The sequence below is a fragment of the Biomphalaria glabrata genome, chromosome 3 (assembly GCF_947242115.1).
Source record: "Biomphalaria glabrata chromosome 3, xgBioGlab47.1, whole genome shotgun sequence".
NCBI classification, from domain to species: domain Eukaryota; kingdom Metazoa; phylum Mollusca; class Gastropoda; family Planorbidae; genus Biomphalaria; species Biomphalaria glabrata.
Window position 1 is genome coordinate 26,106,225 of NC_074713.1, and position 18,666 is coordinate 26,124,890.

An 18,666-nucleotide genomic window follows, 5' to 3' on the forward strand; every position below is an offset into this window, starting at 1 on the left:
GGCATTAGGGTTAGGGTTTGGAAAAAAATCGCCCCCCCCCTCAAAAGTTCTGGATCCGCCAGTGGACACAGGCAGTGAGTCTCTCTTAACAACAGAGGCAAAACCAATTAATTCTTCTGGAGTACAAATCCAACGCCCAAACACATCTATTTTGTGCCTGAGATATCTGCAGTTTCATCACCAAAATACCAAGAAAACGCACTTAATTCATGCTGTGTATAGGCCTACAAATCGTTTTGACTCAAATTGCATGGAAAGAACTTTCTTATATCTCTTCTATCGTAAACTAGTGGACGTGTTTAACCTACTTTTATCGAGCGATAACGACTGACCGCAACTCTGCAAGACGTAAATACATTTACCAAGATGACTGCACCACCTTGCACGTACCCCCCCCCCCCCCACTGCGGGCGCCAAAGAAGTACGTTGTCCCTGGCGCCAGCTATGCTTGAATCACTACCCTGGCATCGTCCTGTAACGCCTGTTCACATCTTTTAATTTAACTTCTTTTACCTTGTACCCAGGGGCGTAACTAGGGATTTTGGGGCCCGGGGGGATTGACCTCTTTGGGGGCCCCTTGCATTTTGACATTCAACATATGACATGAGATAATGTACGCAAAAATAAATAAGCCCCAAATCAAATTGGTTCAGTATATCAGTAAACTTAACAAAAAGTAATCATCAAGACTCTTAATAAATAATACCGTTGTTTATTAGTTAAATAATGCACAAGTGACAAATCTAAATTGATATCGCTTCACGTCGTGCATTCTGTGCAGCAAAGAAATCTATAACATCAACTACATCGATACTTTCTAGTATTTGTAACTTCACTGACGTTAAAGCCATGATAAGCCTTTCTTGCGTAATTGTGCTCCTGAAATTGTTTTTGATGAACTTGAGCTTTGAGAATGATCTCTCACATGACGCTATGGAAGTGGCCTGTGTTAGCGGTATTCGGAGGAGGTTGCAAAGTTTGAGCACACGTAATTCCCATATGAAGCCTGTTTCCTCAATATGTCTATTGGTGATGGTATAACTGGTTTGTTAATGAAAAGTGCTCGTGCATCAATGACATCATTGAAAAAGCGATTTTCCATTTATTTCATTGTAGTGTAACTGAGTTGATTTTCTGCGTGCGTCCAGCGTGTCTGAAGGTCATGGCCATTGTGTGTGTTTCATGTCCAGTGTGTGTGTGTGTATAGACTGCATCAGTGGTATGCTAGACGTGCTGGTTTCATTCACTGTTTACTGTAGTCTAATTTTGTCGAATAAAGCCATGTTATTGGTATTCTAGTCGTTATCATTTCATTACATTCATCATACAAACAGGAAAAGTAGCACAGTTTGTCACAAGCGTGTCTTCATCTAACAGGTGTCTTGGTTCAAGAAGAAACCCAAAGGTATCCATTTTCTTTCCAGCCTTTGGAATCTGCCCTTCATCTCCATATGAAATCTGTCCAGCACTTCTGTCGCAACACGTTTGAATTGCAGTTCTATTGACAGTCCTACATTAGAACTCAACTTCCCATCAACTCTTTTCTTTCTTCTGGTAGTTTTGATTACAGGGAATCCATAGTATTCACTACCTTCTTTTGCTTTTTCGATGGATTGGGTTTTTGTCAGTTTCTCATCATTTTGCAGAAAGCATGAATGGGTACTAATTTCTTTAGCAGCTTCCCGTATATGCAGTCCAGACTTTTGTAGTTTCTTAATTGAGCGCAGGAGCTTTGACCAGAATTCAAGATAGGCAAAAAATTCTTAATTTTCCACTGCATGAAGAAGATTCTGTGCTAATATTATATGGTATTACGTCATTGTTAGTTGTTTATGTTTTGTGCGAAAGCAAAAGGATTCAGAGCATACAAAAGTGGGAAAGATCCATATCTCGTTATGCTCGAGTATAGAAATAGTCCGATAAGTGGACTGCCGTATTCACCATCACAACTGCTGACGAGTAGAAGACTCAGGGAATCATTCCAACTGAGCACAAAATATTGAAACCATCGGTAGCTGAAAATGCAGAGATATTACTCAACGAACGACAGATGAAAAGCAAAGTGAAATACGATGCAAAAGCAAGACTACCTAAAGATTATTCTGTCGGAGAGTTCGTCTAGGTCAAACATGGCAAAAAGCAGTTGTCCTAAAAAAACATTCAGCACCCAGATCTTACATCATAAAGACAAACGATGGTAAAACATACAGAAGAAATCAACGCTTTTTGAATAAGAGTTTCGATGAAGACATCTCTGGGTACTATGATACCGATGAAGACAATGAACTGCAAACTGTTGGAACAAATGAAACAGAAAGTTATAGACCAACGTCTAGAGAACTTGTTGTGCCAGTCAAGACAACCAGAAGTGGATGAATTGTTAAAGTTCCTAGTAGACAGGGCCGGCCTTAGGCCACTGCAGCCTATGCGGTCGCAGTGGGCGCCGCGCTTTCATAGGCCCCGCGCTAATTCCAAGTGTACATTATTAAATTAAACCATTATAACGTATATAAAATAACAGGGTTTTCGCGACCTCCTGATTTTCCAGGGCCTCCAGGAAATCTCTTGAAAAGGCAAAATATACGATAAAGTCCTGAACTTTTTTTGAATTTATTCAAATCTCCTGAAGAAGAGACGAAATTGACATTTTGGGGTGCCAATAAATAAAAAGTGGCATTGCGAGCTTTCATTTGATGAAAATTTATTGCAAAGACGAAAGTAGGCTTATTTTCTAATTCAAAAAAGATAATTTTGACATTATGCTTATCCCTACCCAGACTAGGCCCCGCGAGATCCGTTTCGCATAGGGGCCCCGCAAATGCTAGGGCCGGCCTTGCTAGTAGATATCACGCTTAAGAACTTTAAAAGGAAGGGTATGATAATAACTTCAAAAGGAAGGATGTGTTAATATTATATGATATTACGTCATTATTTTTTTTTTATGTTTTGTGCGAAAGCAAAAGGATTAGATGTAAATAAAAAGAGAGTTTCCATTGGATTGAGGAAAGATGAATAAAGGGGTAACAACTAGAGTGTGAAGTTTAATTCTGAAATTATAGACGCCAAACCCGAATAATGGACAATTTTAGCATTATTAAGAATAACTTTTAGATCTGTTATACTCGATTCTGTAAATTTTGCTTCAAGGTTAATTAGTGTAGCCATATAATTCTCGCCATTTAGATCTATTATTAGTAAAAGTAACAAGATACCTGGAATTCGCTGTATATCATGCAGTTTTATTGGTGGCAACAAAGTTTAAAATGTAGGCCTAAGACTAATTTTAAAAAATAATTTTATCTCTCTGGGAAAAAATATTTGTTAAATGTCAACAAAGTCAACGTACCGATAGACCTTGATCTAGGTTTAGTCTTTGTGATAAATTTAATCCATAAATGTTGAAAAAAAAAGACACTCGTTGACACTATTTGTCAATCAAATATATTAATTTATGTATTTACAAATAAATTTCGGACACCCATTTGGGGGCCCCCCCTAGGAGGGGGCCCGGGGGGATTTTAAAATTCTCCCCCCCATCCCCCCCCCTTAGTTACGCCACTGCTTGTACCCTGTACCGGGACGATAAAAAAAAAATGAATCTCTGATGTTCAGGATGCATAATATGCGTGCAAGAATAAGAATGCTTGGAAGTTGGATCACGCTGGGGAGTTAGCAGTTTGTTTGTTTGTTTGACATGTTTCAGATGTTCCTTCAGAGTTGAAGATAATTACTTCCTAGTCCAAACCTCCCGCAGGACGACGGGGGATGGGAGCGGGCAGGGTTTGAACCCTGGACCATCGTTAAATCTGAACGACAGTCCAGCGCGCAAACCGCACGACCAGGCAGCCATCCAGTTTGAAACTGATATAGCCAATAATAAGATATATAATACAGGTATAATAATATATTTTACTCCAATGTAGACTAGGTCAAAATCTATATATAGATCAAAGTTGAAAGTTCACTAGACACATATTTGTTTTGAAATCACAACACAGAAGAAGCAAAACTTGTCACACAATAATTATCATAATTAGATCTATCTAGATCTAGTCTATTTATGCCAATTATGCTATACCAGATCAAGATCTACTCGTAGATTTAGATCTAGAATATAGAGACTCCTATTTAGAATTTAGATTTAATTTTAGATCTATTTACACTACACGCCAGTCTAGACTAGTCTAAGTCTAAGTCTCTAGGCTCTAGGCCATCTGGCATCTGTCACTTCTACTTCTGTGGTACCGGTACTGTAGAAGAATAAAGAAAAGAAAACATTTCAATTAAATTTCTTTTTTTAAAAAAAGATAATAATTAAAGTTAAAGATAGGGCTAAAGGCTATGCTATCATAACTATCATATATGATAAGGCACTAGATATCTAGACTCTAGTACTACTACTAGCGACGATTGGTCTCACTAGACTCTAGTGACTAGTCTAGTCTATAGAGTATAGTTATAGTAGGATATTAATAAATATTATAGCATAGCTATATAATTCAGTGTCATAGATCTAGATTAAAAAAAAAAAAAAGACTTTGTAACTTCACTCGTTTATTAAATAAATCTAGATAATCTAAGATCTATCTAGATTCTACTTGATTATCATATTTAAATAGTATAGGCCTAAAATCTAGATCTAGAATCTTAAGGAATATAATATATATAGTTATATAGACTCTAGAAAAGTGTATAAATTTAAATTACTGTTACTAAAATACATTAATCTGGCTTCATCTAAAACCCAGAAGAATAGAGAATGATTATGAGAAGAGCCACTTCACTATGCTTTCAGAATGCAGCTGCAAGAATTCTGTTTCACAAAAGAATCTTGTTACCTTGTCTTTCATCAAAATGTAAGTAAAATATTACATGTTGATAAAATATTATATGGCATGCATCTATATATATATCTTCTCCTGCATGATTGAAGATGAACACATTTCTCATTTCCTATGGACTTGAAGATGACTGTAAAGTCCAATCCTCCCCTTAAAAGGCCGGCTGCGTATGTGGCATAGGTAGGCCTATAAGATTTTGTCAGTTGCAGATAGACCTGCTTCTTCTTCTGAGCTTTTTGTTGGTTCAGTGCTCTTTCTCCTTGGCCATTCTTCTTGCTTCAAATCTCAAGACTCTGAGACTCACAGCTTAATCATGCTATGAGGAGCGATCAAGAGCTAGTGATTCCCAGCTGTGAAAGTCGATATCGCATTCCTTGAAGGAGTTCTTGAGAGAGTCTTTATAACGCTTGTATTGGCCTCCCTGGGAGCGCTTTCCTGCACACAACTCCTCATACAGAAGTCGTTTGGGAAGGCGATCGTCTGGCATGTGGACTACATGTCCTGTCCATCGAAGTTGGGACCTTTTCACTGTCGCATTGATACTGTTCATGTTGGGCAGCTCTAAGATTTCTGTGTTTGGTATGTGGTCGGACCTAGGCTCCTTATGGATGCTCCTTAGACAGCATAGGTGGAAGGAGTTTAACTTTTTGATGTGGCGGGAAAATAGGGTCCAGGACTCTGATGCATATAAGAGTGACGGAAGAACTACAGCACTGTAGACTTTCAGTTTTGTGAATATGCTGAGTCCTCTCAGTTGACACACTTGTCCTTGAAGTCTGCCAAAAGCTGTACTGGTACACAAAATATGGAAGTCTGCCTCATCATCTAGGTTGGTGTTTGCTGATATAGTGCTTCCCAGATAAACAAACTTTTTGATGTTTGCTAATTTTTGGCCATCGATAAGAATGTCTGGTTCTGTGACAGATTTATTTGGAGTATGTTGGTGCAGCATTTCTATCTTTTTTACAATTATGGTGAGGACAAAATTTGTGCAGGCCTTGGCGAAGAGGGACAGGCTCTTTTGAAGTTTTTTTCCTTTTAAGACATTTAGGGCACACTCATCTGTGAATTTCTGATGCAGCCATTGTTTACCTTGGTCTTTGCCTCTGAGATTTGAATAAACTTGCATCAGTGCGATATCGTAAACCAACTCCAATTCTTTATGTGCGAAAGGCATATTTCAGCATAGCGGTGAACATAATGCTGAAAAGGGTTGGAGCCAGCACACAGCCCTGCTTCACGCCATTTGAGACAGGAAAAGGCTTGGAGTAGTCACCGTTGTCTTGGACTCTTGCTTGCATGTCATCATGGAACTGGCGCACCTTTGTTATGAATTGTATGCATCTATATTATCCATAGGGCCTATATACTTAAAATACATTCTGATTTCTACGTAGCATATGGTATTTTATAGCACTGAAGATAATGACTACATAGCATATGGTATTTTATAGCACTGAAGATAATGACTACTTAGCATATGGTATTTTATAGCACTGAAGATAATGACTGCAATCTTCCTAACTTGAAAAGAAATCAACCTTCTATTATCCATAGGGCCTATATACTTAAAATACATTCTGATTTCTACGTAGCATATGGTATTTTATAGCACTGAAGATAATGACTACATAGCATATGGTATTTTATAGCACTGAAGATAATGACTACTTAGCATATGGTATTTTATAGCACTGAAGATAATGACTGCAATCTTCCTAACTTGAAAAGAAATCAACCTTCATACTAAATTTTGTTTTCTTTAGACATCCTCCTTATATAGATGGCTGCCTGGTCGTGCGGTTTGCGCGCTGGACTGTCGTTCGGATTTATCGACGGTCAAGGGTTCAAACCCTGCCCGCTCCCATCCTCTGTCGTCCTGCGGGAGGTTTGGACTAGGAAGTAAACTATCTTCAACTCTGAAGGAACATCCGAAACATGTAAAACAAAACAAACATAGATGTAGATTCACTATATATCTACTTAAAATACATTTTGATTTCCTTTTGCAGTCATATAAGAAACTCCCTCACTTGAAAACATACGTCAACCTACCAACTAATTTAAGTTTTATTTTCCTTTGACATCTTCATTGATGCCTAATTCATAATGTTTTTGTAAATTTAAAAACTTTTTTCCCTCTTTATTAGTCTTTTCTAGCTTTCAGTATCAACAGAAAAGTACCCATACATTGCACAATAAATATTTTAAGATGACATCATTCTATATTGCAACACAATTGACAGCTAATAAAAAAAGTTATTCACATTTTACTAAAAGTGTAAGTATATCAGAAGACCTTAATATTATCTATTGGCTTAAGTTAAGGTAATTAGGATGAAATAATATTTTTGTACAGTTGTGAATCATTATATTTACTGTTCACTCATGTCTGGTCATGTAGTATAAACTCTGGACTGTTGACACAATGGTTCTGAGTTCAACCACTGCCATCACCTCCCATCTTACAGGAGGTTTGGGTAGGATGTAATAATCGTCATTTCTGATGGAACGTTTGAAATTTATAAAATAACAACAACTTCACCACCTTCACCTGTCCTTTGGTATATTTGACTGATGAGGCGCCACTCTTGATCTTTTTTCATTTCTCTCTGTTTTTAGCCAGGATTAGAGTCTCTTCTATAGACAGACTCGTCCATTACTTAATTTGGTCCTCCCATCACTTTCTCTGCTGGTTCTCCTTATTCTAATCCTGCATAAAATTCTTTGTCAGTCCTGAGAATTTTGTTACCGGTATATGACTGCACATGTACAATCTAAGCTTTCACTTCTTTTAAAAATATTAAACTACAATTGTTTAATGCAAGCAATATTAAGAAGTATATCATTTGGTCAATGTGTATGTGAAATATATTCAACGTAACTATCTGCCATTACATGTGTATATCATTATGTTATAATATTTAGTAACTGGTTATTAAATCTTAAAATAATTATATGTCAATGTAAAAAATAGCCTGGAATCATGTATTGAGAATTGGACTGGAAACCTGGACTTAAAATCATTTCAACTTTCTACTTAGTTTCAAAGTAGAATTCTGTCAAATTTATCTTTATTACACTTACTTAGTCTAAAAGTTTTCTTATTGCATAATTTTTTAATGTCTTTAATTAATTTATTTGTATTGTTTTGTATATTAATTATTACTTTTTAATCCTTTTTTTTTTTATTTAGGCTGAAAAATCTAAGATTAAAGATTTTATTAAAAGTTTCAATGGCAAGACTCTAAGTATAAAATGGGAGGATGAATTTCAATACGAGTATACAATTTTTAAATTCATGTTACATTTAGTTACAGTAGATCTAATAGCACGTGCATTATAACAGTTGTTGAATATTTACATAAAATATTTGTTTTTAATTGTTATTAATAACCTTTGTAAATACATCATTTTTGTACAATGTTTGTAATTAGCATTAGAACATTAATGCAACATAACTATATATAGGTACTACAGAAAACATGAAATAGACATTTTTTTCTGGCATAAAAAATGGCCAAGACATTTAAAATAAACTTAACAGTTATGAGAATCAATTATTTTTTTCTTTTATATCTTTGTTTAGATTTCATAGTGTATGGCTGAGACATAATTGCCACTGTGAAAGTTGCAGACATCCGAATGGTCAAAGACTGTTAGATCCCAGCAGTGTTCAAACAAGTACTTATCTTGCAAACTTAAACCTGGAAGGTAGACTAATATATTTATTTGAAGAAAGAAAAGACCTTTTATTAAGGCACTATAACTATTTTGTGTACTGAACATTTAAACTTTACTTCTACAACTTACTAGCAATAGGACATTTTTTTTCTGAGATCTAGATTCCCATGTATAATAAATTAGGTCTAGTTTGATGTTTTCTTCCATATCATTTTTTCTAAAGGGGATAACCTGAACATTATATGGACAAACTCTTTTGGCCAGCATCATGGTGTTGTCCCACTAAACTTTTTAAGAAGTCACACTTATGATAAAACATCTTTATTAGCCAGAAGACAAGCTGCCAAAAATGGTTACCCTTGCTCTGTGAGTCATCTTTCTTTGTTGTCAATCAATGTTATTTCTTGTCTTGTGACTCAAATATTGCTACATCATTTTTTTTCTTTCATTTTTTTGTACTTAAAAATAATTTAAGTGACAGCCTCTTGTCTGCGCCTTTAATTGAAACCTATTGGAAGCAGCTTTTATTAATTTTAACTAATGGTTAGATCTATAAAATTGGTTCATCTCATGGAGCATTTCTTCTTATGGCTAAAGAGAGTTATTTTGGGAAATATATATATTCAACTGAACTGACGCTGGTCAGTGTAGCCCTGTGTGTGTCATTAGCCTTGATTTTGTTTTCTCTGTTGCTTTTATTCTGCAAGTGCTGGAGAATATGTCTCTCAGAGGTAAAAGTGATGCCAGCCTGAGTGTTTGAGAGATTTGTATATCCTTCATATGGTAGACATGACCAAGCCAATGCAGTTGGAAAGAGCACTAGGAGTAAGCATCTCCCTGTTGCTCACTCTGTCTTCCATATGATATGTTGTGGTGGAGATAGCACAAGTGGGATAAATAGAATGTGTGTTCTTAAATTGCTTCTTATTTGTAATACCGTTACCTGTTGGTACGATACAGTAAGGAAATCAAGGAACATATAGCCCTATAGGGTTTAACCATATATAACTTCTCTGTATCTGTAAACACAATCATTGTTTTAAATTAAATATGGCACTTCCACCGACCTATATATAGATCTATGTAGAGATCTACAGGACATATGGCTTATGTGTTATTTATGGATTTTCTTTGCTTCAAGATGATAAGTTAAACATTTTTTTTCTTCTTTTTTTTTTTTTTGTAGATAAAGCCAATATCTAGATCTGTGTCTTGACTCAATAGTTAAATATCTCTTGATATTTGTAGTTTTGGATTTTGAAAAAAAAAGTATTTTTGTTGCTTTTGATATTCACATAAATAGAAATGTCTTTTTACAGAAAATTCCTAACATTAGTTTTTTAGAAGTAAACAGTTCTACACTTGGACTTCTAAAGTTAGTTTACCCTTTTATTTTAATTTGATTCAAATGATTTTATTAACATTATTTTCAGAATTTTAAAATAGAAACTTTAACTCTCTTTTGAAATAAAATAATACTATTATTTTATGGATATTTAAAAAGAACTTTTTATTTAAATTGTTTTTAATAAATAAGTTGTTGTTTTTTTCTCAAAAAGATTGCTTCAACAAATAAATGAAGATGGATTAAGTATTATTGAAGGTGTCCCTTTAGAAGATCTGAAGGTTGTGGAGGTATTAAAAATATTTTACTTTATTATAATCTTAAATATTTCATTAAACATTTGACTTTTTTTTACATTTTTGTCTGCATATATAGTCTATATATTTGTACAGTGGCAAAAATCTTAAGCACTATTTAATGATAGACATATTTAATCATATTTGTGTAAAATAATATTCCCTTTTTCAAAACACTGATTTTGAAGCACTGTTAGTTGTGTTTAACATTCGGAATGTGAGTGTATGTGTGTGGATTGAATTGTGAAACAAAATGTCTATTCATTAGAGATAGTTATGGATTAAATCAAGTGAACCATGGAAATGTGTGTGCTTGGCTATGTTAGTTTATATGTAAAGGGATGGTTCTCTCAAACCTCCCTTGATGGAAAAGATTTTTATCTAGAAATGTTGAACCAAAAAAAATGGCAGTGTCTATGTTGGGGAGATTTTTATGGAGGAAGATTTCATATCCAACTAGTCCCCTAAATAGATAAAGAAGATGCACAATGGAAGCATTTTATATCTCTGTGGACTAGTACCGATAGGCTAAAAATATTTGCAGTGTCTGCGCTGTGGAAAGGGTTTCTCACTCATACTGCTACATTGACGACAAAGAAATATTATCTATCCTTCTAGTTTCTAGGTTATCTGTCTGGCCAAAAAAAGTTGGCATGTGTGTGAGGGCCATGGAGCCATAGGGAAACTAAACAAAAATTTGGCTAAGAAGAGTGTGTGGGGGAACTCACTTTTGGAAGGTTGTGTCCCTACATGGGACTGCCCCATGCTAAAGGGATTTTATACTTAACCCTAAAAGTGCTGAGCTGTTTCAGAATGAGTGCATACAAAATGAAATTACAATTCTGATGTTTAGAGGCTAAACTACCACACACATCTTAAGGGTTAAGGGCCAAATATTGAGAAGGGAATATAATATGGGCCATTTCATTCAAGGATTAAAAAAAAGGGTTACTATAAAACATACACACACATACACACATGTGCTTAGATGCACATAAACACACACACAGAGAAATAGTAAGAAATAGAAACAATATTTGTGTTGCTAATCAAGAAAAAATTTTTTTTTATTAAATTCTCTGTTGTCAGCCAAATGCTAATTTTCATCAGAAACGATAAGTAAAAACTTAAGGTTTTAAATTTTTTTTTCCGTTTAGATTGCCAATCTCATTGGCCCAGTCGAAGCTACTATTTATGGAACAGTAAGTTATTTTTTTAAAGTGAAATATTGTAACTGATGATGTTTTAGTTTATTTTATAAGAAACGGTTGTCTTCTTTAGGAAAAGCTTTATCTGTTTTAACAAATTTTCTTTAAATTTGCAGACTTTTGATGTAGAGGTGACTAAAGAACCAATTAATGTGGCTTATTCAAACCTAGAAATTGATCTACATCAAGACTTAGTTTATTACGAATCACCTCCAGGACTACAGCTGCTTCATTGCTTAAAGTCAGTCTAAGTTATGTCTTGTTCATGAGGAATGTCCCTTGCTTTTTGTTTTTAATTTTATATTTTTTGGATGTTCCTTCAGAACAACCTCCTGCAGGACTGCAGTTTGAGCCCAGGACCATTGAGATGACATTCCAGAGTGAATGACATTCCAGAGTGAATACTTGTAGGCAGCCATCCATTAATTGGCTCAATGGCTTCTAGCACTTAAAGTAATTAGTTGTGAAGAAAAGTCAATGGGGTTGATCCATGAGTCGCATGCTGGCCTCATTGTTATTCTACAATGAATTAGCTATGGAGGCTGGTGTTTTGCTATCTTAACACTTCTTTAGTCCTTTCCTAATAGTACATAATAAAGTAAAATAATGGAAGTTGGCCATTGTGGTGTTTGATGTAACCCTCATTACCCTGATATAAATATATATTTATGTTATGTGTGCCTTATGGCTTCCTTTTCTTTAAGTAACTGGCATTCTTATCTAGGAAAGATGTTTTAGAACTTTGAGGTATATAAATTTGTAGTGTTGGAGATTTTAAGAGTATTATCATTTGCTAAGGTCATACTTCATTTTCATTTCATAACTTCAGAGCGGGGTTGCTTAATTTGATGTATTTTATATCTTTGATATTGATTTGCTGGTTATTTATTTTTGCTACTGCTGTTGTATTTGTCCACCATCCACTTACACATCCTCTTGCAACAAAGAGATTTGTTTAGTCCCTAACCCAGTTAAATAATTCAATGTCCATCTAATCTGTCTGGCTGACCCATTTGTAAACAGGTTTGACAGTAGTGTTCAAGGAGGAGAAAGTATTTTCTTAGATGTATTCCACATTGCTGACCAGTTTAGACTCACTCACCCAGACCTGTTCAAAGTGTTAGTAGAAGTACCAGCAACCTTCCAGAAAGTTCATTATAACAGGTGCTTTTTTTTTTAATATCCAAGACTATATAAAATATATTAATTCATTGCTTTAATATTTTCACTTAGACTAATAGAATTTGAAGTGAATTTTACTAAGTACCGGTACTGGGTATGAAATGTAAGACTACAGGAGAAAAATAGAAATTTCTAAAATTTTTCCTTCCCATTTTTACTAAATACGGTATTCAGGAATTGCTTCTAACAATACACAAAGAACAAAATTTCTGCTTTTATATAGTACCATAAGCAAATTATGCCACACAAAATCTATTTATAATTTTTATCTGAAAATGTGTCTATTATTTTTCTTTTTGTCTTTGTATTGTATAGATACATGGTATCTACATTAATTTTGTTTGGTACACATCTTTTTTTTAAATTTTACTTATGTAAATAAATATAAATATAGATATGAAACTTGTAGAGTAATATAATTTTACCAGTATTTACAAAATATTTTTTAAGTTGCTGATTAAATTTTTATTTCATGAATATATTACAGGGACTATCCAGTTCATATTGTTAATCAAAAGCCCCACATCAAGTTGAATCATTATGGAGAGGTTTATAAATCTATTTATTTATATAGCGCCAAAAGTATAGTAGATTCTTTGCATGAATGTTTTAATACAAATAATATGATGATCATTTTTTGTTTTAGGTTCAAGTACTTTCTGATATCTCTTTTTTTCTACAAGACTTTTTTAAATGATACATTGTGCACTGATATGTTTTCAGATAGTTGCAGTGTATTGGGCTCCACCATTTGAAGGACCTCTCTCTGTTGCTGAGGTAAAAAGAGTTCATTCAGTTATCATAGAAGTAGAATAGCTCACAACACAACTTTCATTTTCTCATTTTATTGTGCTATCTTTATTGATAGGGGAAAATACAGTTGTTGTTATAAGGTTTCTGTAAATTAACTCTTCACCCAAAAAAAACTTGTCTTCATTTTTAAGAATCCAAATACAACAGTATTCCCATACTCCTATAGATGTAGCACCTATATATTATATATATAGAGAGTAGAGTCACTATTGCGGAACAGTTTGCAGCTACTTTTAGTTTCCAATTTTTTGCTCCGTAATGGTTAGACCTATGGAAAAACTAAAAGTATCTAGGCATTGCCCATCCATTTTTCGATAAAAATAGACGCTTTGTTTAGTTTTTCAACAGATATTTAAATTTTACATTCAATTCGACTGAGATATGGGTAGTCACAATTACGGAACAGGATTTTTTAAGGAGTCACAATTGCAGAACAGGGTAAAAATGTCGGAACAAAGCCTATATAAAGCATATATTTTATTAGTCTAATACTTGAACTCCTTATCTTTTACATTAATTTTATTTTATTAAAGCTTAAGACAACACATAGTCACTTTTAGATTCTCTACCTCTTCTTTAATTGTAATTGACGTCATACTACTCTGATTTTCCTTACAAGTTTTTTTTTCCCACTATTCTTTAATTCTTTTTTGTTAAATTAATATTATATATAGGCCTATATATGGTATTTGATTTTGTCTTTTTGCTGGACGTCTGGTTATCATACATTATATATTATATGTAATATTATTGTATAAATGTTTTTAAATTTATGTATACTAATACAAACTCATATTTAAATTCCAATATCTAAATCACTATGTAAATATTAAGCTAAATGACAGTAAATGCGCAGGTCAAATAAATAACATCTATAGTGTTCCACAATTGTGACTATCTTTAAAAAGGTAAAAACAGGATAAACACCTCCTAATTTTTTAAAAATTGAATTCCTGGTAGATAGCTATGAAATGAAGTTTTTTCTCATCCATTTATAAACCGAAAAATAGGTGTATCATGCAGATGATGTGTCATTATCATTTTTAAAAAGCCTTAAGCCATGGCCTGGTACGTGAAAAATAATGGACAATTCCACACCTGTCAACTTTAACCTGGAATCAAAATTAATTTTCTGCTGTGAAAGGAAAACCCTTATATTGGAAATGTAGAGAAATGGACCATACGCAGTACCGTTACAGTAGTTTAGCAGAACATTTCAAAATAAAGTAGATTTTAACTAATTTCGATGAGCTGTTCCGCAAACATGCCTGCTCCGCAATAGTGACTCTACTATATATTCTTTGCACTCCCATCTACTTTTTTAAATATGATTTCTGGGAAATCTTGACATGTTGTCTCAACATCTTTTCTAATTGTTAGATCTTGGTTTAATTCAAAATCTTGTATTAAAATGTTAAAAGTGTGCTCTCATCATTATTGTCATGTGGCACAAATAATGAAATGAATACATCCCATTTGAAATTGTAAAGAAATATGCAATTGATAAATTTTAAGCTTTTTTCTGTTTACATATATACACATCTGTGTCTGTTACTATAACAGTGAAATAAAATGTAAAACTTGCAAAAGTAGAGTAGTAAAACTAATTTGAGGTATTACTATCAAACCATATTTGCACCCTGATTCTTTATACTTGCTATAAATGTTTAAACTATCTTCAAATTTACTTACTATCTTTGAATAAAGAACATTTTTTTGTGTGTTAATCTAGTTTTTCATGTTCATTGGTGATATGAAATCTTGGTATGTCATTATTTTTTTTTTTTGGAGGGGTGGGGTGACTCAGACAACCACAACCCTATCCGCAATACAAAAAGAAGTGATGTGTATGTATCAAAAGTGTTTTTGATAATAGTTTATTATTGGGCCTACTAACTAAATGATGTCACAGGATACAGAGTTTTATTGATGTTATTATTATATTACATTCTTAATATTCCTATGTATTCATTAAAGATATGGTTCAATGTAAACTTGGCCTAACTGATGTTATTAAATGATTATCTAATTGATGATTTCCTTAAGGGCCAATCTCTCATTCAAGGCCACAAGGAAGAAACATTTCCCTTTAGTTAAATTTATTTATTATACATTGCACTCCATATATACAATATGAAACACTGCTTATTAACTGGTGTTTTAAATTATATTTATAGTTATAAAAATGGTGTATTTTTATGAAAAAAATTGCATGCATATGTAATTTTAAAAAAATTAAAGTAATAATACTCACTTCATTGACATTGTCGACATAATTTTCCAGGAAGATGTTGAACGCTATTACACTGCATATGAGATGTTTGCAAAAACCGTAAAGAGCTCTCTTAACCTGGTAAATACTGTAGAACCAAAAAAGGGGTCTTCCTCAATTTCAAATTGAAATATATTGAATCTTGTAAAATCAATTTGTTAAAATTTTTAGTTAGAATTAGCATATATATATATATACATATATATGTATATATATATATATTATTGGTATTTTAGCTGAGGCACAGATTACAACCTGGACAGCTTGTGGTTTTTAATAATCAAAGAATGCTACATGGCCGCACAGGTTTTCAGACCAATGGCGGATTGAGGCATTTGAAGGTATGTCTTTCAATAATTCTAAAAGTGATATATGCTTTGCCTTTGAATAGTACCTCCATGTGCCTTTTGTTAGTAGGAAATGTGTCAATTTCTTCATTATCTAGCACATTATGTAGATAGAAAGATTATCCAATTGTCAAGAATTTGTTTCAAACTTGTTCACGTTATTGACTTTTTCTCTTAACCTAGCATTTGCAGGTTTGGAGGTGCCTCTATAGTAGCACACTGAATATTGAATAAAAGGTTTAGGCAGATCCACTTTGAAGAAGTGGATACAACATATATTTGTACAATCACTTTGTGAAGAAGTGGATACAACATATCTTTGAACAATCACTGTGTGAAGAAGTGGATACAACATATCTTTGAACAATCACTGTGTGAAGAAGTGGATACAACATATCTTTGAACAATCACTGTGTGAAGAAGTGGATACAACATATCTTTGAACAATCACTGTGTGAAGAAGTGGATACAACATATCTTTGAACAATTACTGTGTGAAGAAGTGGATGAAGAAGTGGATACAACATATCTTTGAACAATCACTGTGTGAAGAAGTGGATGAAGAAGTGGATACAACATATCTGAACAATCACTGTGTGAAGAAGTGGATACAACATATCTTTGAACAATCACTGTGTGAAGAAGTGGATACAACATATCTTTGAACAATCACTGTGTGAAGAAGTGGATGAAGAAGTGGATACAACATATCTTTGAACAATCACTGTGTGAAGAAGTGGATGAAGAAGTGGATACAACATATCTTTGAACAATCACTGTGTGAAGAAGTGGATGAAGAAGTGGATACAACATATTTTTGAACAATCACTGTGCATGGAATTTGTTTTTTTCTTGACTTTTTTTCTTCTATAGTTGAAATTTTGACCTAGTTATTTGAAAAACACTTTTAATAAGAGTGTTTCTCAAAAATAATTATGCATATCCCTACCCCTCAAAAATCTGATGACAGAATAAACCAGCACAACAAGCCCTGCTACTTGCTGGACTAGCTCTACTGTTAAACTCTGCTGGATGGCTGCCTGGCCAATGCGGTTTGCATGCTGGACTGTTGTTTGGATTTATCGAAGGTCCCGGGTTCAAACCCTGCCCGCTCCCATCCCCCGTCGTCATGTGGGAGGTTTGGACTATGAAGTAAACTATCTTCAACTCTGAAGGAACATCTGAAACATGTAAAACATTTTACAAACAACTTAAAGTGAAATTATCCATGTCACTTGTAGAGTATGCATTATTGATAATTAAACATTTGCTTTTGTAACCTTTTTCATGGGTTGGTCTAGAGCAATTGATCTTAGCTGTCTTAAAAAGTGGTCAAAGCTCTGGTGTATTTTTTATGTTGACCTTTTATAAGTTTTTGTACTTTGTCATCTTTTTGAATGTTACTGAATAAATTCCCCAGGGCTGCTACATCAACATTGATGTTTTCAAGAGTAGAACACAGGTGTATAACAATCTCTATGGAGATAAAAGACTGGCCAAACGTGTTGGTAACCAATGTTGGTTTTGAAAAAAGAAAACAATTACTGGAGCTCTATAATTTGGAATCTTGGTGGACAGATTGATTCTTTACAAGATTTAAACCTTGATCATTCAAATTTCAGTTGATTGGCTACCAATAAATGTTTTATTCATCTTTCCTGTGTCCAAGTTGTTACATTTTATGTCTGTGCATTATTGTTTTGTTATAGATCTGTTATATTTTTTATGTGCTGTGCCTGATGTATTATTGTTTGGTCATAGACTGTTTGCTTCAAGGTCAAGTAAGAGAGTTTGTATAAAGGAGCAGTAGGATTTCATCCCAATGCTAATAGAGTGAAACAATTAGAGCAACTCCATTAAAGACATTTAAGAGAACACTGTTTTGGTAAATACCATGTGTACAGTATAGAGGTTAAGCTTCTTGTTAAATGGCTTTGTTCTTAATAACATGGTATGGCCATGGGAGATAACTATATGTAAAGCATTCTTTTTGCAAACTTAATGGAGGATAAGAATGTTAATTTTTGGTACATCAGAACAATTTAGGCCACGTCTGCGGACAAGAATGACTTTACATATTATAACATATTCATATTGTAAAAATAACAGTTATCAATAGAAAAACAACTAAGTAAAACAAAGCTTTCTAATACCCTTTAGAAAAAAAAATGTCCCTTTGCTTTTTTCTTGAATAATGTCTGGGATTACCTCTCTTATGACTTTTTTTTTTTTTTTTTTACATTACAAGCACTCTCAATTGCATTGCAAACCTTTCATTTGAACCATCACCATCTGTGACATTACTTTTCTACATTGCTTTGCACTTTCATTTAAAAATTCTTTCTGGTTGAGAGCGCTGAAGAAGAAATTTAGCAACCTTTACAAAAGGTTTTGAGGATCAAGTTTCTTGGTGGCTGTATTGGAAAGATAAATCCAGGATATCATTTTTTTTTTTTAAATCTTGAGTAGTTTCATTTATCAAACAATAAAACAAAAGTATAATTGTCACAGAAAACAATTTTGATTTTCTTGAAGTATGTGTGCTGACCCTATTTATCTCAGAAAATTTAGATCTACATATGTTGACGTTGTTCATCATGTTTCCTCATGGGCAATATCGTTTTATAGGAGATCTTTTGAAATGGCTATTTACTTAAACAGAATTAAAACAATCAAAA

The 18,666-nt window shown here is 33.6% G+C and overlaps 1 protein-coding gene across 8 annotated transcripts; it reads left to right on the plus strand.

The window, feature by feature from the left end:
* The first annotated feature begins 3,706 nt into the window (after nt 1-3,706).
* On the plus strand, nt 3,707-17,642 carry LOC106072163 (gamma-butyrobetaine dioxygenase-like). 8 transcript variants are annotated; one of them, XM_056024247.1, is made up of 16 exons: nt 3,707-3,894; nt 4,749-4,856; nt 6,992-7,122; nt 8,038-8,123; nt 8,431-8,555; nt 8,749-8,891; nt 9,845-9,900; nt 10,085-10,160; nt 11,324-11,368; nt 11,491-11,615; nt 12,398-12,538; nt 13,044-13,104; nt 13,280-13,333; nt 15,654-15,722; nt 15,878-15,982; nt 17,409-17,642. In XM_056024247.1, the coding sequence occupies exons 2-16, from the start codon at nt 4,760-4,762 to the stop codon at nt 17,514-17,516; spliced, it is 1,422 nt and encodes a 473-aa protein (XP_055880222.1). In that variant the 5' UTR covers nt 3,707-3,894; nt 4,749-4,759; the 3' UTR covers nt 17,517-17,642. The 8 variants fall into 8 exon arrangements, with proteins under 8 accessions (XP_055880222.1, XP_055880223.1, XP_055880224.1 ...); XM_056024248.1 differs by having other exon boundaries at nt 4,752-4,856; XM_056024249.1 differs by having other exon boundaries at nt 3,711-3,894; nt 4,796-4,856.
* The last annotated feature ends 1,024 nt before the right edge of the window (nt 17,643-18,666 follow it).

Excerpts from the sequence above, each read along its gene's own strand:
- LOC106072163 (XM_056024247.1), top strand. The coding sequence starts at position 4,760 with ATGATTATGAGAAGAGCCACTTCACTATGCTTTCAGAATGCAGCTGCA. Across the intron at positions 8,556-8,748 it reads TGCAAACTTAAACCTGGAAG|GGGATAACCTGAACATTATA; the intron begins GTAGACTAATAT and ends TTTTTTCTAAAG. Across the intron at positions 12,539-13,043 it reads CAGAAAGTTCATTATAACAG|GGACTATCCAGTTCATATTG; the intron begins GTGCTTTTTTTT and ends AATATATTACAG.